We start from the raw sequence: 23,121 nt of genomic DNA on the forward strand, positions 1-23,121 counted from the left end.
GTATTTGCCCAGAAGCCTGGAACAGCCTCTCAGCAATCTGCCGAGAGCCTGAGCCAGCCTCTCCCGCCCCTCCACAGCTCAGTGCTCCACTGAGCACTGGAGAGGGGAGCAGAGAGCCAGTGACTGACAGCAACAGCATTTTGCTCAGAGCAGAGGTGGGAGAACTGAGCGATCGTCGTGTTTGATTGCTTAGTTCTCACTATAGAGCTGGCAGGGGACAGATGCTGCAACCACTTGGTGAGTATAGGGGTTTTTCCCCATAGACCATACTTCCCTTTTAACTGAAGGAATATGTAGTCATCAATCTGTACTCTTCTACCTATAGTATTGTTCTGGCTTCAGTAGTTCCAATTTAGAAAGCAGGCAATGCAGCAAGTGTCAGAAATTCTTTACATCTTTACTGGTTCAGCCTACATTCACTCTGACAGCGGGGGAATGAAATCGTGCAAGTTTAGCTTAATGCGCACAATTTCATTCCCGCATGTCAGCCCCCCGACTACGGGAGCGATTTCAGAGACACCTCTGCAGGTTTCTGTAGAGATGTCTATTGAAATCCCACTCAAATTCGCCAAAAGTAGTACAGGAACTACTTTTGGGAATCGGTGTGGCGCCACAAATGCGGTGTTGCCCTGATTTGGATGGTGCCATTGCCAACAATAGCTGCGGATTTGGCATGTCAAATCGCTGCAATGTGAACCAGGTCCTAATGTCAGACTCAATGGAGTCGATTTACTAAAAGGCAAATAGACTTTGCACGTGTAGTTGCAAACATTTTCCCCACAGCTTAGTGAATATAGAGAAGCTCTGCAGATTTCCATCATCCAATCATGTGCAAGCACCACATTCACCAAGCTCTAGGGAAAATGAGTGCAACTGCAGTCATTTGCCTTTAGTAAATCAACCCATATATTGATGGCAAAGCATTGTTTAGACAGGCAACTAGAACTTTCAAATTCCTAATGCACGTAAAAAACAAAAAATAAACCTGAGAAACAAGGCAGAGTACAGTTGCAATCTTTATTAACAATATTCATAAATGTTCAGTATATCCAGCATGATTGGAGGTCTTATGCAACATTAAACTATTTTAAGTGTTGATACCAGTTAACAACTGCAGGACACCAATAAGCACTGTAATAATATACACCTCAAGGGTTTAGCAGAGAAACAAAATAATAAGATTGCTTTACCAATAAATTACAGGTTTTTGTTTTGCTTAAATATTATCTGTGTCCCAAATGATCATCCATACCAATGCTGGTCACAACCCTGTTCCAAACTCCATGTTTACAAGAGGACATCCTCAGCACACAACTCTGGGCAACTCCACTGTTGCTGAACACCATTTCCAAGAAAACTGTACATCGGGGAAGATCTTACTTAGCAATACCTGCAGTGATGAAGATCAACCTTCATGGCCTAGCAAGTGCTGCAGTCTGGCAAATAACCCTTTTTGCCGCAGATGGGTGCATGCGGATCACAACAGTGGCATGCAGGACCACCGTGAATGGAGTCGGGTGCAAACGCATGCAATTTGCACAATGTTGACAGCCAAATCAACAATCAGTGATGTTACTACAAATACAAGCCAGATCTAATATAAAGGATACCCTGCTTCACCTCCATTAGGGTGATCTTACAGCAGCATCAACAGGCCTTCGTGCAGTTCCAACATATCTAACAAGTATTTTTGTTCAAGGTTTGCATCCTTACCAAAACGTAAAAAAAAAAAAAAAATTATCAAAAAACAAAAAAAAAAAAAACCCAAAGAGACAAACTTTTGGGGCTTTAAGTTCACGCACAAGACGTGAATTCTGAATGGTGGCAATAACTCTGGGAAATAAAATGCTGCCAGGACTTAAGGAGCTAAAGTGTGCTACAGATTTACATATAGATCTTGTAAACTGTAAAAATTAGTACACATTTGCAAAAAGGTTGTGCAAAACTATTGTATTTACAAAATGGCACAAAAGTGAATTCAACAGTCTATGCACATGCGCACATCATCCAACTCTTCAACTTAAGATTCTACGCTATTCACCAGGAAAGATGCCAGCTTCAACGGGGCCACTTTCATTGTGTACGAAAGGTTACAGCAGTGTGAGCAAATATTGCTCAAGTCCAATCCTGTCGTTAAAGCTGAGAAAGGTTTAAGGCCATTCAAGTTAAAAGGGCAGAAAAAAAAAAACAAAGAAAAATTTTTAGAACCCAGGTTGATTTGACATTTTGCTTAGCTTCTTAAAACAAAATTATTTAACTTCAGAACAAAAAGGGGAACAGAAAAAAAAAATCTTAAATAGAAAAACAGTACAGTATGAGGAAAACATTAAGTGAATAAAGGAAAGCGGACGTTAAAATGGTAAAACCCAAAGTGTCCTACCAGTAGGCATTATGTACATTTGTAAATTTTTTCTGTTTTCAAGTAAATTTCTTTACATTGCTATACCAGAAACAGGCCTGTTTATCAGTGCATCGGTTTAAACAACTAATCTGATACTAGAGAATTTTATCCTACACTCAAGACAGCAGCTTGCACTACTCTTGCCTGCTAAGCTGTCAGACTGACTATTAGTGTACAGGGAGGAGGATCAGAGAATAACAGAAGGTTAAAAAGGAAGAGAGATGGGAATGAGGTGGTTTTCATGCAGTCAAGCCAGCTCAACCAGCCAGCTTGCTGGCCACAAGGGAAGGTTTCCTCTGAGGAAGATCCTGTGGAGTAGGAATATGATCCCCTGTAACCTCTGTCTTGTCTGGAGCAGCAGTAGGAAGTTGCTTGTTCTTCATCTTTGCTTTAGCCATGTTATAGTCACCAGAGTCAAAGTATTTTTGCTGGAAAAGAGAAAAGACAGGTTACTTGGCCTACTCTTTAATATTGCCCTTGCAATTATAACAAAGATGTGCAAAAGAAAAAAAAAAAAAATTATATAATCACCTATTAATACTTTAGGCACACTAAAGTGCTACATATTGGCATATGGTTGGTTGCTGTTCACTTCAGCACATCATTATTGTTTACACTACCTTTTATTATATATTTGCCTGCTTTTGTTTCAGTAATCACATCCAGGAGACTGAAAAATGTATTGTTAATTGTTGTCATTATATGTAAAGGCAGCAGTCTACTCATATTCATATTACTAGGAATGGGAAGAATACAAATGGCTGGTTCTTGAAAAGCAATTTTTTTTCAGATCCCCTTCACATTTTTCAATGTTATGTTGCAGCCTGATACTACAGTTTTTTTTTTTTTTTTTTTTTAATAACCCCCCCATTAATCTACACTCAGTACCCCATAATGACAAAGTGAAAACAGAATTTTGAAAATGTCTTCATTAAAAAAGAAAAAAAAAAAATCCTGAAATACCACATGCACTTAGGCCCGATTCACACCTATGTAGGTTGCAGTTTGAATATTACAGGTGCATTTTGCGTTTTCCAATACAGGCGGTCCGCAGGTTACAAACAAGATAGGGTCTGTACTCAAGTTAAATCTGTAAGTCGGAAAAGGTACATTTTTTTTTAAGTGTAGCTGCAGCCCAAAAAACTATTTTTAAGCTTTTTGGATAGCATAGGGAAGGATTAACACCCCTGTAATGTTTGTTTTGCTGTCTGTGCCCATATTCAGAAGATTTCACCTCACTTTCTGTACCAATGACAATTGGATTTTGAAAATTTTGGGTTGTTGTGGAAACAAGGATTGGTGATAAAGCATCAGTGGAGACACCTTTTTCCCATAATAACTCTTACACGAGTGAATTTCCCTTCCTAGGGGTAGATTTCATCTCACTTCCTGTTGTCTCCCACCGTTTGTAAGTTGTAAATAGGGGACTGCCTGTACATGCTTTTCAATTCACATTGAATTCTATGGAACCAAAAACCAGAAAAATAAAAATCCCTTGCCCTTTCGATAAAATGCACAGATGTGAACTACATTCATTGGAAACCATGTTAAATGGACTGTAGTGTGTTTCTGCAAAACTGAAAACGTGCTGTTGTCTGGAGCTCGGTGGGTGGAGTCGTGATGTCAGTAGACTCCCCGCCCACCTCTAAACTCCCCTTGTCAATATTCATTTTCTCCTGTGTATTTCTTTTTTTTTTTTTTTTTTTTTTAAATTTTTTATTTAGCACAGGAAACAGGTCCACAGGGACCGACATAACAATAATAAACATCGTAACAGCGTGGTATAAACAATTACACAAAGATCATACAGAAAGCCTGGTTGTGTTTATCTCGAAATCAACTCGTAGTGCACCACTAAACAGAGTTGCTATATTTCAGACAATCAGGGTATGTAGTGTCTCCGAGAGTAAGAACTATACGTGTTGACTGTATTCCTCAGACTGTATCCTTATCGTATCATAGTCATCTAGTGCACATAGAGGTGTATAGTCTATAGGACGTCCCTTGGCGAGTCCTGCATCCTACTGTTTTCTCGTTTTCATAGGAGGAAGAATAGACAGAGTGAAGAGAGAGAGAAGAGGGGGGAGGGGGGGGGGTATTCGCGAACAAGTAGCCCTTAGCTTTTCCGATTGAGACCACTCTCCAGTTTGTCAGTTAACAATTTAGTGGTTTAATGTTTTGATGGTTTAATTGCTTAATATTTTAATAGGGGATTCTATAATGGTTTCCGGTCTGAATTAGGTGCCTGTGTCCTCTCTACAGAGGGCTTGTCCCTCCTCTGAGTATCGAAACACGTTCCATAGCTGCCAAGTCCTGGAGTATAACTCACTTCTGTTTTGATTCGTGAGGATCAGGTCTTCTAGTTTGTTAATTTCTTCTATTTTTCTTAGCCAAGAGGCAATGGAGGGCGGGTTAGGGGATTTCCAGTTAAGGGGGATACATACTTTAGCTGCGTCAAGTAGGTGGCGTACAATTGATTTTTTGTATATACGAGCAGGAGTATCCGTAGCATGTAGGAGGAAGTATGCCGGGTCGTCGGGGACGATGCGATCAGTAAATTTTTGTATTACCCTACGAACCTCCTCCCAAAAAGGCCTTATCCGGGGGCAGGACCAAAAGATGTGTATTAGCGTGCCTGTGTCTTGTTGGCATCTCCAGCATAGCTTCGATGTTTCAGGAAAAAGCTTGTGTAGTAGTGCTGGTGTTCTGTACCATCTCGTAAAGATTTTGTAGTTAGTTTCTTGAAACTTGGTGCATATGGATGATTTATGTATGAATTGGAGGATGTGTGATCGTTTTTGTGTAGTGAAGTAACAGTTCAGATCTTTTTCCCATTTGGAAAAGCTAGGGTGTTGGTAGTCCCCTGGTGGTGAGATGAGCATATTATAGGTCAGTGATAACGTGTGCGAAAGCACTCCTTTTTCCGTACAAATTTCTTCAAAGGCAGCGAGAGGTGGGTCGTTTACTGTTGGGGGTGTCAAACTGCTAAGAAAGTGTGAAAGTAGGCTGGCCCTCAGGAAGTCCAAGCGGAAAAGTCCGCCCGGGTCCGAGAGCTCAGCCAGCGTCGTCCATCTTCCCTCGGTGGTAAAATGGGAAGCTTGATATCTCCCCGCCTCTCTCAACATGTGGAATGTGGGGTCTGTTAATCCTGGTGTAAATTGAGGGTTTCCTATTATGGGTCTCAAAGGTGAGTTCCCATGGGAAATGGGTGTTTGTGTTAGTAGACGTGCACACGTTTTAGTAGTGTGCCCAATCAATGGGTGAGATCGTATATGTGAGGGGAGAGTTGCGCTGCACCAGGGGGCTCTATGGAGCGGAATCCCAGACTGTGCTTGCTCTAATTGTACCCATACTTTGGTTTCCTTATGTCGGCACCAGTCGATAAGCCTACTCAAGTGTACTGCAAGGAAGTATGTTTTGATCTCCGGCATGGCCATTCCGCCATGGTGTTTTGGGAGTGATAAAGTCTGTCTCGGAAGGCGTGGTCTTTTCCCTGCCCACAGGAAAGTTAAAAATAGGGAATGTACTTGTCTAAAGTATGTTGCGGGTATGTGTATAGGTAGGGCCTGTAGTAGGTAGAGAAATTTGGGAAGGATCGTCATTTTTAGTATGTTACAGCGACCAAACCAAGAATGTAATCCGTTTTTCCAGCTGTTGAGTAGTTTTTGGACAGTGATCAGTAAGGGCGGGAAGTTGAGTTTGGAGAGTTGGGAGAGTGTCGGGGGGATATAAGTGCCTAGATACTTCAGGGCTTTGTCCACTTGAAATGGAAGGTATTCTTAAAGTACCTGAGCTGAGTCTGTGGTATTTCTATACCCATTGCTTCTGATTTATTGAAATTTATTTTTAGGTTAGAGAGATGTCCATAGGTCTCGAACTCCTTCATTAAGTTTGGTAGGGAAATGGTTGGGTTAGTAATGGAAAACATCAGGTCATCTGCGTACGCAGACACTTTATGTTGGGTATTCTGCATTGTGATCCCTGTGATGTCTGGATTTAGTCTCACGTGGCAGAGGAAGGGTTCCAGGGTTAGAACAAAGAGTAAGGGTGAGAGTGGGCATCCCTGTCTGGTTCCGTTTCGTATTGGAAAAGGATCTGAGACAACACCATCAGCCCTGACTCTAGCTGACGGATTCGAGTATGCTGCAGAAATCCAGTTAAACAGCTTTTCCCTCACTCCAATGTGTTTCAGCGTTTGAAACAGGAATTTCCATCTTATTCGATCAAACGCTTTTTCAGCGTCTGTACTAAGGAAAATACTTGGCGTTTGAGGTCTATTCGCTATGTGGAGTAAGTTCAGAACCTTAATGGTGTTGTCCCTGGCCTCTCTGGTCGGTACGAACCCAACCTGATCTAGATGTATGAGTTGTGGTAGGTGATGTTGTAATCTAGAGGCTATGATCTTGGTAAAGAGTTTTAAATCGGTATTTAGCAGGGATATCGGGCGGTAGCTGTTGCACTGTGTAGGGCAGCGTTTCTCAACTCCAGTCCTCAAGGCGCCCCAACAGGTCATGTTTTCAGGATTTCCCTCAGATGAAACGGCTGGGGTAATTACTAAGGCAGTGAAACTGATCAAAAATCACCTGTGCAAAATAATGGGAAGCCTGAAAATAAGACCTGTTGGGGCGCCTTGAGGACTGGAGTTGAGAAACACTGGTGTAGGGTCCTTGCCCTCTTTCGGTATTACTGAGATCTGTGCCTGGAGTGTGGAGGGGTGAAATTTTGAGCCAGTGCCAAGATCATTAAATAATTTAATGAGGTATTGGCCTAAGGATGGGAGGAAGGTCTTATAGTAGGTAATGGTCAAACCATCGGGTCCCGGTGCTTTCCCCTGTTTGGTGGAACCGAGGGCCGATTGTAATTCAATTAACGTGATGGGTTCCTCTAGTGATTCCCTGGCTTCGGTCGGTAAGGTTGGCATCTTTGACGAGGCTATGTATTCAGGCGTATTGTCTAAGGCGGGTAGTGTTGTGTGTAGGTTGTATAAAGAGTTGTAGTAGGTTCTGAATTCCTCTGTGATTTGTTTGGGCATAGACGTCGCCTTTCCTGAGGAAGACCTAATCTGCGGTATATATGACGCTAGTTTTTGTTGTTGTAGGGACCGAGCTAGCATCCCCCCGCATTTATTGCCGGATTCATAGACTTTCTTTCTGCATATCTGTAATGCCGCTTTAGCTTTGAAGTGTAATATGTCTATGACCTGTTTGCGTGTGGTGTCTAGCTCGGCCCCTAGTTCCCTTGTTGGGGTCATTTTATGTCTTGTTTCTAGCGTTTGTAGTTTCTGAAGTAATGTGTTTAATTGTTCTGTTCTTTTACGTTTCAGCCTAGAGCCATGCTTAATAAGCACACCCCTGATCACGGCTTTATGGGCCTCCCACACCAGACCAGCGTCACTGCCAGGGGTACTGTTGGATTTGAAGTAGCACCCAATCTCCTTCATTACATCCGCGCAGACCTCAGGGTCCTGCAGTAGGCTTTCATTCAATCGCCATGGCGAATGCTGAGTCGTGTGTGGGTCAGCGAAGGCATAGCGCATCACTATCGGGGCATGGTCAGACCACGTGAAAGACTCTATTTTAGTGTTTAACACCGCTTGTAGATTTCTATGCGGGACTAGAAAGTAATCGATACGGGAGTACGACTGGTGAGGCCGGGAGAAGAACGTATAGTCCCTCTCACCCGGGTGAAAGAGACGCCAGACGTCTATAAGTTGGGCCGAGTGTAGAGCCGCTTGTATGCGTTTGCGTAGTGTTCTTGAGGTCGAAGTTGTACCCGTGGACGTGTCTTCAGATGGGGTTAAGGGTGTGTTTAGGTCACCTCCTAAAATTAATTGGCCCTCCGCGAATTGCATGAGTTGCTCAAGCTGTCGCGTTATGAATGTGTCTTGATGGTTATTATTAGGGGCATATAGGTTTGCAAGGGTCACTTTTGTGTTACCTATCTGGCCTTTTAGAAATAGATATCGTCCTTCTGGATCTGTTTTAGCATCTAGTCCTACCCATGGTATCTTAGCTGATATTAAAATCGAAACCCCTCTAGATTTGGCCTGTGAATTGGTAGAGTGATAAACAATGGGAAAGTATTTGTTTTTAAGGATTGGTACGGTATTGTCCCTGAAGTGTGTTTCTTGCAGTAGAATTACGTCTGCCTTCAAGCGTTTCATATCTTGAAGGAGCATCCGTCTCTTCTCTGGTGTATTTAGACCCTTCGTGTTTAAGGAGATTACGTTTAGGGTGTCCATGTTCGCGAATAGGAGAGAGGGGGGGTGTACAAAAAAAAAAAAAAAAAAGGGGGGGGGGAGGGGGGAAGAGGTTATAGAATGAGAGTAATTTAGGGAATTAATGGGGTAGTTAGCCCCTAGATAGAGAGGAGACTAGAGGTATAGAAAATTTAGAGAGCTGTCACCAGGGTGTGCAGCTTGGTAGTATACTAAGAGTGCAAGGAAGAAAAAACCCTTGCTAGTGCGTTGTCCGGAGAGAAAACCCCAGGTATACAACGCTGTCCTAAGTGAGTTAGTGGATAGACACGGCCAGGAGTCGGACCTCCCAGTGTCTCTCTCCACCCCCGGCAGATTTATGAAATGTGTGTGTATTCGGTATAATTTTCCAGTCTGGTAGGTCTACTGATAAATAAGAAGTAATGAACAATAGCAAGTAATTATTAAGCAGTAATTAAATTAACATTTCACATCAACTAGTTGAAACAAGCTATGCAGAACAAATGCAAGTAAGTGTCTTCACCACGATATTGGAGAAGCGTTAAGATCTTTTCTATGTTTCCCTTATTGTGTACACTCAGGTGTGTGTGGTATATTTCACATCTAGAAAGGTTATAATAGCATCTTGTTGCTTGGAGAGAATAGACAACTATACATCTCCTTTCATTGCCAAAAAACCACATGCGTCTTCCGGGAGGTCGTATACTGGAACATTAAACCCTCCCCCCCGCCGCCCCCCATCCATCAGGAACCATTTTGTCCAACCGGAGTAGTCCCCAACCCAGTGGGATCTCTTGTTCAACAAACAGAAGGTGTTCTAGGCTGGTATAGAGTTCTACGAGCCGTGGGCACTCCGGATTGGCATAAGGTTCTACCAGCGAAGATCGCTTCGGACTGGCGTAAGGTTCCACGAGCTGAGGGCACCCCGGGCAGCCATAGAGATCATCCAACTCAGGGAATTCTGGCTCTGTAGTTCTAGCCGTGTATATTCTGGGCTGATAGGTGGTTAAGTCAGCTGAGGGGATTATGAGTCCATATTTGACTGAGGGATCTGTGGGCCGTCTGGATCATCAAAGGCTCAGTTCCCCGGATAGGTTCCTGGCTGGCAAAAAGTTTTACCTATCCCTGGCAACCCGGAGCGCCGTAATGACAGGGACAAGAGAAGAGGGGGCGGCAAAAAGATCCCCCAACTCCTCCACCTCCCCACCACGGCTCCGTCCGGGTTGTGAAGCCGGTTATGGTGGGCTGACTCGGAGGGGGGTGTTCAAGGTGTTTATTTTCGGGTCTGTAGGGGTGGGGAGATCATCCTATAATGGGGGGAAAGTGGGGATCCAGCCGGTCTAGGCTACTCACGTGCGACATTTCCCGAGACAGAGCGGCGTCTCCTCCTTCCTCGCTGGCGCGGCGGTAGCGGACCTCGGGCAGCCGAAGGACCCGATCTGCCCGTCAGGCGTGGGAGGATCTGCAGCCAGTCTGGGATCTGGATCGGATCTGTGTCCAGGTAGCGGAAGAGTCCCCGGAGGTCCGTGGTAGCCTGCAGGGTGAATGCTGTTGACTCGTTGCGGAAGGTCACAGAGAGTGGATATCCCCAGCGATAAGTGAAACCCTTTTGCTTCGCCAGCTCAAGCAGGGGTCTCAGTAAGGCTCGGCGCTTCAGTGTGGCTCTCGATAGATCCGGAAGGATCCTAACTTGTGCTCCATGATACTCAACGTCGCCGTGTTCCCAGGCACAGCGCAGAATTGCCTCTTTCTGTAGGTAGCGGTGTAGTCTGCAGACTACATCACGCGGGTTAGATGGATCTGATGGCCGCGGTCCTAGGGTTCTGTGTACCCGGTCCAGCTCTATCTCTGTGCCTGATTCATCCAGGGCAGTGCGGAAAATTTCCTTTACTGTCTCTGCTAGCTGATCTGAGCCGACAGCTTCTGGAATACCTCGGAGCCGCAAGTTGTTTCGGCGGCTCCGGTCCTCGATTTCCTCCAGATGCAGCTGCAGAGATATGGCGGAGTCTTTGTGAGAGTCCCGGGCCTGCTCCAGGGCCGATACTCTGTCCTCAAGTGAGGATACAGCCGTCTCCCCTAGTGTAACCCTTTCAGAGAGGCTGGACACTTCACCCCTTACCTCCTGTATATCTCGGCGATGTGTCTCTTCAAGGCGGAGGATCATCGCCTCGATATCTGTTTTGGTTGGGAGCGCCTGTAGGAGTGTGCGGATGTCTTGGTCCACTGGTACCGGTTCGGGTGGGGAAGGGGGAGCCATCTTCTCTGGTGGGGAGGCCTCCAAAGTTCCAGATGTCGGGCCGGGAGGGGTATCAAGGCTCCCAGGGAGGAACTGGGCAGATCTGGTAGAGGCCTGCTGTGGAAACTCACGTGGAGAGCCTCGTGGTGCAGCGACCCTGGCACCGGGAGAGAGTTCCTGTCTGAAATAACGGTGTATTTCTCCTGGGGTTTGGATGGAGGGGATCCCTTTGGATACTGCTCTTGTTCTGTATCTTTTGGTGGTTTTCATACCGATGTAAGTTGAATTGTTTGCCGGGGTTAGGAGGCTGAGAACGGGAGCTCAAGGAAAAAGCAGCCTCACTCAGCCATGTCCAGGCCACGCCTCTCCTGTGTATTTCTAACACTGAACTTCTGCTATGATCTCTATCATCCAGTGAAAAGACAGGAAAGTAACCACATGACTTCAGCATGCCAAATCATGGTGAAGAGTGGAACAGCCAATCCTTGCAGAGCTGCTGAAGAAAGGAGTGGGGGAGGGAATTTAAAAATACTGCATGTCTCTTAGGCTAGTGCACGAGATATGAAAATCACCCGTCACTCACAGCAAGGGGAAGGATTTGACAAAGTTTTTCTCAGTTTGTCAAGAATTGTCTCACTGAACAATAAAAGAGGATTGCTCAGAGATGGATTAACTCTGTGTGGCAAGACTGGGCTCAAATGATAGCAAATCTTATACTCTACAGTATGATATAAAAAAAAAAAAAAAATTACAGCCACAAGTCTTCTTGGGTATGACTGGACAAGCTTTGCACACCTGGATTGGGTGATTTTCTGCCATTCTTCTTTGCAGATCCTCCCAAGCTCAGTCAGGGTGGATAGGGAACATTGGTGGACAACCATTTTCAGGTCACTCTAGGACAGTCACAGAGTTGTCCCTAAGCCTGTGTTGTCTTGGCTGTGTGCTTAGGATTGTAATGTTAAAATGTGAACCTTCAGCCCAGTCTGAGGTCCTGAGCGCTGTGGAACAGGTTTTGATTGTACTTGGCTCAATTCATATTTTCCCTCAACCCTGACCCAGTCCCTGCTGCTAAAAAGCACCCCCTTAGCATGCTGCCACGACCAAGCTTCACTGTTGGGATGGTATTGGGCAGGTGATAAGCAGTGCTTGGTTTCCTCCAGACTTAGCCTAGGTTCACACCAGTGCGATCACAGACAATGCATGTGATTCGCACCTGTGCTGCCGATCACATACGATGTCTCAGATGCAAGTTCAAAAAAAGGAGGGGGAGCGCAGCACTATAAACAAATAAAAACCAAGAATGTAATTGTCGACACAATAAAAGAAGTGAAATAATATGTGAACAGTGACATAAATATACAGTAAAGTGACATATGACCAGTATAAAGATCAAGAAAAATAAATGTTCATATGTGATGAAAAGGGACCACATATAATGGTGAATTCCTGTGGTGAGTGATCCAAAACCAGCATGTGACGATTAAAATCTTGAGCAGACATCAAAGTGAATAACCATGAAAAGACCACCACCGAAAGTACTAGTCTATTACCAGAAAGATTGGACTTGTACACCTGACAAGCCAATCAAGCTTGGAAGGTAACCAATGAGGCACCAATTCAATGTATGGAATACAGCGTCAGGTATACATTGAATAGGTGCCTCATTGGTTACCTTCCAAGCTTGATTGGTTTGTCAGATGTACACCTGTACAAGTCCAATCTTTCTTGTAAGAGACTAGTACTTTCGGTGGTCTTTTCATGGTTATTCACAATTCACCTTGATGTCTGCTCAAGATTTTAACGATCGTCACATGCTGGTTTAGGATCACTCACCACAGGAATTCACCATTATATGTGGTCCCTTTTCATCACATATGGACATTTATTTTTATTGATCTTTATACTGGTCATAGGTCTATTTAATGTATATTTATGCCACTGTTCACATATTATTTAACTTCTTTTATTGTGACATCATTGTCGACAATTACATTCTTAGTATTTATTTGTTTATAGCGCTGCACTCCCCCTCCTTTTTTTGACCATTTTATTTACATTGTCGTGTTGGCTGCTTTTTCATGCTTTTTTTGACAGCGCGGTACTCAGATTTTTATTTTTGGCTCTCATTTCAGATGCATGACTGAACTCGCATTAGATTCGCACAGAAAAAAAGTGCAGGGACTTTTTTTTCCCCGCACTAGAATCAGATCGCATGGGTGTTCTCCCCTCTGATCTGATTCCTGTGCAAGTTCACACTGCAATCTGTGAACCGATCTGGGGGTGTCATTGACAATGTAATGACACCCGCAGCGGTTCGCAGAAGGCAGTGTGATCTGCCTGCAGGAGATGAGCGACGCGGGAACTGGCGCTGTAATTGCACTGGTTCCCGCATCGCATCAGTGTGAACCTAGGTTTCAAGTGCAAGTAAACCCTCCTATCGTTTTCAGCCAAGGAAGCTGTCATCTTTGCCTCTGTTTAATCTACAACTGCCATGATGCTGCATATGTGATCAGATATGACACCAGCCATTGGATGGTTTGACAGTTTGGTCTCACGCACAATACATGTATTGCCATCTCTCCTAGATGCCTTCCCTCCTGGCAGTGATGTTTTGGCAGAAAAAAAATGCTTGAGGCATGACAAGCACTTGGGTGTTCATGCATTTCATTGGCTGGAATAATTTATTCTGACCACTGAAATGAATAAACGCTCAAGTACTTGACGCGCCTAAACCATTTTTCTGCCTAAACACCACTGCTCCTGGGATGCACTGGCAGTGTTTTTTTTCTGCTTCTAAATACCTATATGTGCATGGTCAGATAGGCTAAAAAAAAAAAAAAAAAAAAAGTCCAGTGTGAGTGAGGCCTTAGAGTTGAATAAAGCTAAAATCAATGGAGGACTTTGGGAAGCACTAAAGCCCAATTAAACCCTCAGTTTAAAATCCACTAAATACATTGCAGGTGTTTTAAAACAAAAGGTGTTCAATGTGTTGCAGTTGGTTTTCATTCTAAAGCAGCTACAGTCAAAGTGTAAAAGCCTATCTTCTGTCAGTAGTGCCTAATGGTACCCTAACCCGCCGATCAGCTCCAGCTGTATAGAATTACAACGGGAGCGTGTCGCTGGTGGCACGCCCAGACCCGCAAGTGTCAGATCATGTACTAGGTACGTGATCTGGCTCAGCAGTGCCATTTTGTTGCCGTATATCGAAGTTATGCAGTCACCAAGTGTTTAAGGCTCGGTTCACACAGGGACGACTTGTCAGGCGACCTAGTCGCCTGACAAGTCGCCTCCCGTTCTGTGCTATGGAACCATTCTAAGGGGAGCGACGCAAGTCGCTCCGACTTAAAAAAAAGGTTCCTGTACGACTTTGGGGGCGACTTGGGGCGACTTGCATAGACTTCTATACAGAAGTCGTTTTGCAAGTCGCCCGGGCAGTCGTGTGCAGGTCGCCTCAGTGAGGCGACCTGCAAGTCGTGCCGCCTCTGGTGTGAACCGAGGCTAACTGTAAAACATGGAACACCTTTTGCTTTGATACACTCACAATGTATTAGCCAATTTAAATACTTAGTACCTCTTCCCTCCTCCCCCCCTCTCAATTCCTTTACAATAATTTATTTTACTCTTTCCTAGCTGGGTGCTGGACCAGGCCCATGAGTCATCTCATGGTAAAAACTTCATAACATCTAGTCAGGCATATTGTACAAAATGCAGGATGGGCTGATCATTGGCAGAGTCCAGAAGATCTCTTCCTCCTCCTGAGGTCAGGTGAAGTTCACTCACAACTCCCAGCCACCTCTTGTCCATCACTCTTTCTCTGCTTCCTAAAACTGAGGAGGTGATGTAATGATATGCAGGCTCAGACAGAACCTTGGGCTTCAAAATAGTTTAAAAAAGGAGCTCCAAACATTTGTGTATTAAAAAAAGTCAGCAGCTACAAAAACTGCAGATGCTGACATAAATGGTCCCGCAGTCTTCTGGGACCTGTGACATGTCCCAAGTGACTGCGGGGAGGGAGGAGAACTTCCACTCGCATCGTCTAGGTGAAGTAGGAGCGGGTACCTGTCAAAACCAGGTATCTACGCCCCCCTCCCAAAAAAATGTGCCATATGGAGAAGAGGAGGTGGCCTTAAAGAAGAACTTTGCCTTTTGGATGGATTTTTGCTTAAAGGAAAAGTAGTTCCCCTGGAGGCCTTCAACTGAAACTTCAATTGGGCTTCAAGTCGCTAGATGACTGATCCACAGTTTTGTGTGGCATGCATCAGTTTACTGGGGAGCTGACTACTTCAATTTCAAACACTAAAGAAGAGAGCAAAATCCAGAAGAATGCATGCAGGAGTATAGTTTTAAAACAGCATTTTGTGGATGCCACAGAAGTTAACAACTCCCCAAAGCCCTTTTGAATGAAACCTCCAGGAATAAAATTTAAAAGTTTTTAAAGGTTTTAAAGTTGCTTACCCCTTTTGTAAGCCGTTTCCGCAGGAAATCTGAGCCTCCTGGCTTAGGACCCAGATGAGGATACCTTGCTTTTAATTTGGCCTCTTCTGCCTTTTCTGGACTTACTACCTTATCGTCCACTTCCTGGAAGAAAAGACGAAGAAACGGAGGTTATGTGAAGTCAGGAATTCATGTTTTCACAGAATTCGGTTGCATTTAGTAATCATTGCTCTTAACCACTTGCCGACCGCCTAACGTAGATATACGTCGGCAGAATGGCACGGGCAGGCAGAATCACGTATATATACGTGATCTGCCTCCCGCGGGCGGGGGGTCCGATCGGACCCCCCCCGGTGCCAGCGGCGGTCGGCATCTGACTGGGAGCGTCGGGAGGCGAGGGGGAGACCATCCGATCGTGGCCCCCCCCTCGCGATCGCTCCCAGCCAATGGGAATCCTCCTCTGCCTGTGTGTAGTTTCACACAGGCAGAGGATGTGATGTCATCTCTCCTCGGTCTGGCAGTTTCCGTCCAGCGCCGAGGAGAGAAGACATGTAAGTGCACACAACACAAACACACACAGTAGAACATGCCAGGCATACCTTACACCCCCGATCCCCCCCCGATCACCCCCCCCCCCCTGTCACAAACTGACATTAGCAGTATTTTTTTTTTTTTTTTTTTTTTCTGATTACTGCATAGTGTCAGTTTGTGACAGTTACAGTGTTAGGGCAGTGAGTGTTACCCCCCTTTAGGTCTAGGATACCCCCCTAACCCCCCCTAATAAAGTTTTAACCCCTTGATCACCCCGTCACCAGTGTCACTAAGCGATCATTTTTCTGATCGCTGTATTAGTGTCGCTGGTGACGCTAGTTAGTTAGTGAGGTAAATATTTAGGTTCGCCGTCAGCGTTTTATAGCGACAGGGACCCCCATATACTATCTAATAAATGTTTTAACCCCTTGATTGCCCCCTAGTTAACCCTTTCACCACTGATCACCGTATAACTGTTACGAGTGACGCTGGTTAGTTCGTTTATTTTATAGTGTCAGGGCACCCGCCGTTTATTACCGAATAAAAGTTTAGCCCCCTGATCGCCCGGCGGTGATATGCGTCGCCCCAGGCAGCGTCAGATTAGTGCCAGTACCGCTAACACCCACGCACGCAGCATACGCCTCCCTTAGTGGTATAGTATCTGTACGGATCAATATCTGATCAGATCTATACTAGCATCCCCAGCAGTTTAGGGTTCCCAAAAATGCAGTGTTAGCGGGATCAGCCCAGATACCCGCTAGCACCTGCGTTTTGCCCCTCTGCCCGGCCCACCCAAGTGCAGTATCGATCGATCACTGTCACTTACAAAACACTAAACGCATAACTGCAGCGTTCGCAGAGTCAGGCCTGATCCCTGCGATCGCTAACAGTTTTTTTGGTAGCGTTTTGGTGAACTGGCAAGCACCAGCCCCAAGCAGTGTCAGGTTAGCGCCAGTACCGCTAACACCCACGCACGCAGCATACGCCTCCCTTAGTGGTATAGTATCTGATCGGATCAATATCTGATCCGATCAGATCTATACTAGCGTCCCCAGCAGTTTAGGGTTCCCACAAACGCAGTGTTAGCGGGATCAGCCCAGATACCTGCTAGCACCTGCGTTTTGCCCCTCCGCCCGGCCCAGCCCACCCAAGTGCAGTATCGATCGATCACTGACACTTACAAAACACTAAACGCATAACTGCAGCGTTCGCAGAGTCAGGCCTGATCCCTGCGATCGCTAACAGTTTTTTTGGTAGCGTTTTGGTGAACTGGCAAGCACCAGCGGCCTAGTACACCCCGGTCGTAGTCAAACCAGCACTGCAGTAACACTTGGTGACGTGGCGAGTCCCATAAGTGCAGTTCAAGCTGGTGAGGTGGCAAGCACAAGTAGTGTCCCGCTGCCACCAAGAAGACAAACACAGGCCCGTCGTGCCCATAGTGCCCTTCCTGCTGCATTCGCCAATCCTAATTGGGAACCCACCGCTTCTGCAGCGCCCGTACTTCCCCCATTCACATCCCCAACCAAATGCAGTCGGCTGCATGAGAGGCATTTTCTTTATGTCCTCCCGAGTACCCCTACCCAACGAACCCCCCCCAAAAAAGATGTCGTGTCTGCAGCAAGCGCGGATATAGGCGTGACACCCGCTATTATTGTCCCTCCTGTCCTGACAATCCTGGTCTTTGCATTGGTGAATGTTTTGAACGCTACCATTCACTAGTTGAGTATTAGCGTAGGGTACAGCATTGCACAGACTAGGCACACTTTCACAGGGTCTCCCAAGATGCCACCGCATTTTGAGAGACCCGAACCTGGAACCGGTTACAGTTATAAAAGTTAGTTACTAAAAAAAAAAAAAAAAAAAAAAAAAAAAAACACATACAAAAATATAAAATAAAAAAAAATAGTTGTCGTTTTATTGTTCTCTCTCTCTCTCTCTCTCTATTCTCTCTATTGTTATGCTCTTTTTTACTGTATTCTATTCTGCAATGTTTTATTGTTATTATGTTTTATCATGTTTGCTTTTCAGGTATGCAATTTTTTATACCTTACCGTTTACTGTGCTTTATTGTTAACCATTTTTTTGTCTTCAGGTACGCCATTCACGACTTTGAGTGGTTATACCAGAATGATGCCTGCAGGTTTAGGTATCATCTTGGTATCATTCTTTTCAGCCAGCGGTCGGCTTTCATGTAAAAGCAATCCTAGCGGCTAATTAGCCTCTAGACTGCTTTTACAAGCAGTGGGAGGGAATGCCCCTCCCCCCCCCAACGTCTTCCGTGTTTTTCTCTGGCTCTCCTGTCTCAACAGGGAACCTGAAAATGCAGCCGGTGATTCAGCCAGCTGACCATAGAGCTGATCAGAGACCAGAGTGGCTCCAAACATCTCTATGGCCTAAGAAACCGGAAGCTACGAGCATTTTAGGACTTAGATTTCGCCGGATGTAAACAGCGCCATTGGGAAATTGGGAAAGCATTTTATCACACCGATCTTGGTGTGGTCAGATGCTTTGAGGGCAGAGGAGAAATCTAGGGTCTAATAGACCCCAATTTTTGCAAAAAAGAGTACCTGTCACTACCTATTGCTATGATAGGGGATATTTACATTCCCTGAGATAACAATAAAAATGATTAAAAAAAAAAAAAAAAAAAAAAAAAAAAAATGAAAGGAACAGTTTAAAAATAAGATAAAAAAATAATAATAATAAAGAAAAAAAAAAAAAAAAAAAAAAAAAAAAAAAAAAAAGCACCCCTGTCCCCCCTGCTCTCGCGCTAAGGCGAACGCAAGCGTCGGTCTGGCGTCAAATGTAAACAGCAATTGCACCATGCATTTGAGGTATCGCCGCGAAGGTCAGATCGAGGGCAGTAAGTTTAGCAGTAGACCTCCTCTGTAAATCTAAAGTGGTAACCTGTAAAGGCTTTTAAAGGCTTTTAAAAATGTATTTAGTTTGTCGCCACTGCACGTTTGTGCGCAATTTTAAAGCATGTCATGTTTGGTATCCATGTACTCGGCCTAAGATCATCTTTTTTATTTCATCAAACATTTGGGCAATATAGTGTGTTTTAGTGCATTAAAATGTAAAAAAGTGTGTTTTTTCCCCAAAAAATGCGTTTGAAAAATCGCTGCGCAAATACTGTGTGAAAAAAAAAAAAATGAAACACCCACCATTTTAATCTGTAGGGCATTTGCTTTAAAAAAAATATATAATGTTTGGGGGTTCAAAGTAATTTTCTTGCAAAAAAAAATTATTTTTTTATGTAAACAATAAGTGTCAGAAAGGGCTTTGGATTCAAGTGGTTAGAAGTGTGGGTGATGTGTGACATAAGCTTCTAGATGTTGTGCATAAAATGCCAGGACAGTTCAAAACCCCCCCAAATGACCCCATTTTGGAAAGTAGACACCCCAAGCTATTTGCTGAGAGTCATGTTGAGTCCATGGAATAATTTATATTGTGACACAAGTTGCGGGAAAGAGACAATTTTTTATTTTTTTTTGCGCAAAGTTGTCACTAAATGATATATTGCTCAAACATGCCATGGGAATATGTGAAATTACACCCCAAAATACATTCTGCTGCTTCTCCTGAGTACGGGGATACCACATGTGTGGGACTTTTTGGGAGCCTAGCCGCGTACGGGACCCCGAAAACCAAGCACCGCCTTCAGGCTTTCTAAGGCCGTAAATTTTTGATTTCACTCTTCACTGCCTATCACAGTTTCGGAGGCCATGGAATGCCCAGGTGGCAAAAAAACCCCCCAAATGACCCCATTTTGGAAAGTAGACACCCCAAGCTATTTGATGAGAGGTATAGTGAGTATTTTGCAGACCTCACTTTTTGTCACAAAGTTTTGAAAATTGAAAAAAAAAAAAAATTTTTCTCGTCTTTCTTTATTTTCAAAAACAAATGAGAGCTGCAAAATACTCACCATGCCTCTCAGCAAATAGCTTGGGGTGTCTACTTTCCAAAATGGGGTCATTTGGGGGGGGTTTGTGCCACCTGGGCATTCCATGGCCTCCGAAACTGTGATAGGCAGTGAGGAGTAAAATCAAAAATGTACGCCCTTAGAAATCCTGAAGGCAGTGATTCGTTTTCGGGGTCCCGTACGCGGCTAGGCTCCCAAAAAGTCCCACACATGTGGTATCCCCATACTCAGGAGAAGCAGCTAAATGTATTTTGGGGTGCAATTCCACATATGCCCATGGCCTGTGTGAGCAATATATCATTTAGTGACAACTTTTTGTAATTTTTTTTTTTTTTTTTTGTCATTGTTCAATCACTTGGGACAAAAAAAATGAATATTCAATGGGCTCAACATGCCTCTCAGCAAATTCCTTGGGGTGTCTACTTTCCAAAATGGGGTCATTTGTGGGGGTTTAGTACTGCCCTGCCATTTTAGCACCTCAAGAAACGACATAGGCAGTCATAAATTAAAGGCTGTGTAAATTCCAGAAAATGTACCCTAGTTTGTAGACGCTATAACTTTTGCGCAAACCAATAAATATACACTTATTGACATTTTTTTTACCAAAGACATGTGGCCGAATACATTTTGGCCTAAATGTATGACTAAAATTGAGTTTATTGGATTTTTTTTAGAACAAAAAGTAGAAAATATCATTTTTTTTCAAAATTTTCGGTCTTTTTTCGTGTATAGCGCAAAAAATAAAAACGGCAGAGGTGATCAAATACTATCAAAAGAAAGCTCTATTTGTGGGAAGAAAAGGACGCAAATTTCGTTTGGGTACAGCATTGCATGACCGCGCAATTAGCAGTTAAAGCGACGCAATGCCAAATTGTAAAAAGTGGTCTGGTCAGGAAGGGGGTAAAACCTTCCGGGGCTGAAGTGGTTAAGCTGGCCACACACTGAATTTAGGATCTTCTAAATTCAATTTTTCCAGTCAACCTTTGTCGAAAGATCTGGGTGGAAAATGCATGGTCTTCAATTACGATGCAGGCACTGTGTGGGAATACAAAACATCATACATTTCTTCATCTGTACTGGTTGTGTGGATGGAGAAAGCCATTGGATTTCTTCAGCCAGAAGGTTGAATGAAAAAAAAAAAAAAATCTGTATGGCCAGCTTTAGATACAGTGATATTTCAGTCAAAGCTACGGGTGAAAAGATTGCTGCCGAATACATTAAGTGCTACAGTTAAAGCAAAACATTGAAATATATTTTAACATAGCGACAGCATTGCTGGAACTTTGTAAAGAAAGGCCTGTCAAGTCCTGTGTCAGCTACTTTAAAGCCTGCTTCTAGAGTCAAGGAGATTAGATGTTTTCTACAGATCACCATGTATACCGCTGACAGCGTTCTATATTCTACATAATGTTCTCCTCCCTCCGATTTTAAAATATGCCATCATCACAGCCCATCCATTCACGTGTGGTGAACAACAGGGCCAATATTCAAATCTCTAAATGTGCCATCTGTGTTCTTCAATCTGCACATGTTGCGATATTCAACACATCTTCTAGTGATTTTTAGACCTCTTGGGACAAACATCCAGAGAAAACAGATTTAGAGTGACTTTATTTAGGCTGCTTTCACACAAAGCGCAGCTAGTTTTAGCAGCGCTTTTGCACCACTTTTCGGCCACTAGCGGGGTGCTTTTAACCCCAAAATGGATTAAAAAAAAAAAGCCTGTTTTGCAGCGAGTCCGAAGTATTTTTCAGGCACTTTGGAAACGCTGCCCATTCATTTCAATGTGCAGGGCGTTTTGGTAGAGCTGTATACAGCGCTCCCAAAGATGCTGCTTGCAGGTCTTTTCCTACCGTCCCGCAAGCGCACCGCCTGGGTGTGAAAAGTCACATTGAAATGAATGGGAGGAGTTTTTCAGGCGTTATTTCAAGCGCTAAAACACCTGAAAACCGTGTGAAAGGGCTCTTAAAATGTAGGTATGGTCAAAGTGTAAACTCAAATACTCATTTCTGTAATGTATGTCAATTATTTCTAGTTTACTCCTATTAGGCCTCTTGCACACTGCAGTTTTTTAAAAATTTTTTTACAGTGTTAAAAAAACAGCTCATGCACACAGGCACGTAAACAAGCATCGTGTATTCTTCAGTAGAAGAAAAAAAAAAAAATTAAAAATCAGCTTTTTTGGTCAATAATTTACGCCTTATGCATTGCGGAGAACGAGCATACGTTTTCGCAAATGCATATATGCAAAATTGCAGGAAATACGCGCAAATACATACACAAAAAAAATAAAAAATGAAAAAGTAGATGCTCAAACAGGAGTATCATGTGCAAGAGGCCTTAATCAGAACAATCTTGAAGCTTGTAGACTTCCTTTGCAAAGACCCCCCACACATTCTGACACAGTCACTATGCCCTGTGAGTAGGCATTGCTGTGTCACATTTCACAAAGCCTGCCCAGAGGTGCTGAGGGGAGGAGTTTCAGGAGGCATAGTCAGTACAGGAATCACTGCTTGCAGGCAGCAAGGTACCATGGGATATGTAGTCCTTAGAAACAAAGTAAACAGAGAAACTGCAAAGCATGCTGGAAATACAGGAATTTGTGGAAAGATGACAGACAGGTAGTACTCCCAACATGAAAGGGAGGCGATCCAAATAAGCTTATATTGGATTGTCAGAAATAACTTGTTTGTATGGTTATTACAGTGTTGATGTTATTAAACAAAAAAAGTGTATGCCACATCCATAGGATTTCCTTTAACCACTTCAGCCCCGGAAGGTTTTACCCCCTTCCTGACCAGAGCACTTTTTACAATTCGGCACTGCGTCGCTTTAACTGCCAATTGCGCGGTCATGCAATGCTGTACCCAAACGAAATTAGCGTCCTTTTCTTCCCACAAATAGAGCTTTCTTTTGATGATATTTGATCACCTCTGCCGTTTTTATTTTTTGCGCTATACACGGAAAAAGACCGAAAATTTTGAAAAAAAATGATATTTTCTACTTTTTGTTCTAAAAAAAATCCAATAAACTCAATTTTAGTCATACATTTAGGCCAAAATGTATTCGGCCACATGTCTTTGGTAAAAAAAATGTCAATAAGTGTATATTTATTGGTTTGCGCAAAAGTTATAGCGCCTACAAACTAGGGTACATTTTCTGGAATTTACACAGCCTTTAATTTATGACTGCCTATGTCGTTTATTGAGGTGCTAAAATGGCAGGGCAGTACTAAACCCCCACAAATGACCCCATTTTGGAAAGACACCCCAAGGAAATTGCTTAGAGGCATGTTGAGCCCATTGAATATTCATTTTTTTTGTCCTAAGTGATTGAATAATGACAAAAAAAAAAAAAAAAATTACAAAAAGTTGTCACTA

At 43.8% G+C, this 23,121-nt stretch overlaps 1 protein-coding gene across 1 annotated transcript in view; it reads right to left on the reverse strand.

Moving 5' to 3' along the window:
* Positions 1-1,003: 1,003 nt before the first annotated feature.
* Positions 1,004-23,121, reverse strand: part of ARPP19 (cAMP regulated phosphoprotein 19) — a 54,236-nt gene continuing 32,118 nt past the window's right edge. The window contains exons 2-3 of the mRNA XM_073618742.1: positions 15,310-15,432; positions 1,004-2,829 (exon numbers count right to left, since the gene is read on the reverse strand). Coding sequence (XP_073474843.1) covers positions 2,659-2,829; positions 15,310-15,432 — 294 coding nt within the window. The 3' untranslated portion in view covers positions 1,004-2,658. The remainder of the gene's footprint in view (positions 2,830-15,309; positions 15,433-23,121) is intronic.

The sequence above is a fragment of the Aquarana catesbeiana genome, linkage group LG03 (assembly GCF_042186555.1).
Source record: "Aquarana catesbeiana isolate 2022-GZ linkage group LG03, ASM4218655v1, whole genome shotgun sequence".
Taxonomy (NCBI): Eukaryota; Metazoa; Chordata; class Amphibia; order Anura; family Ranidae; genus Aquarana; species Aquarana catesbeiana.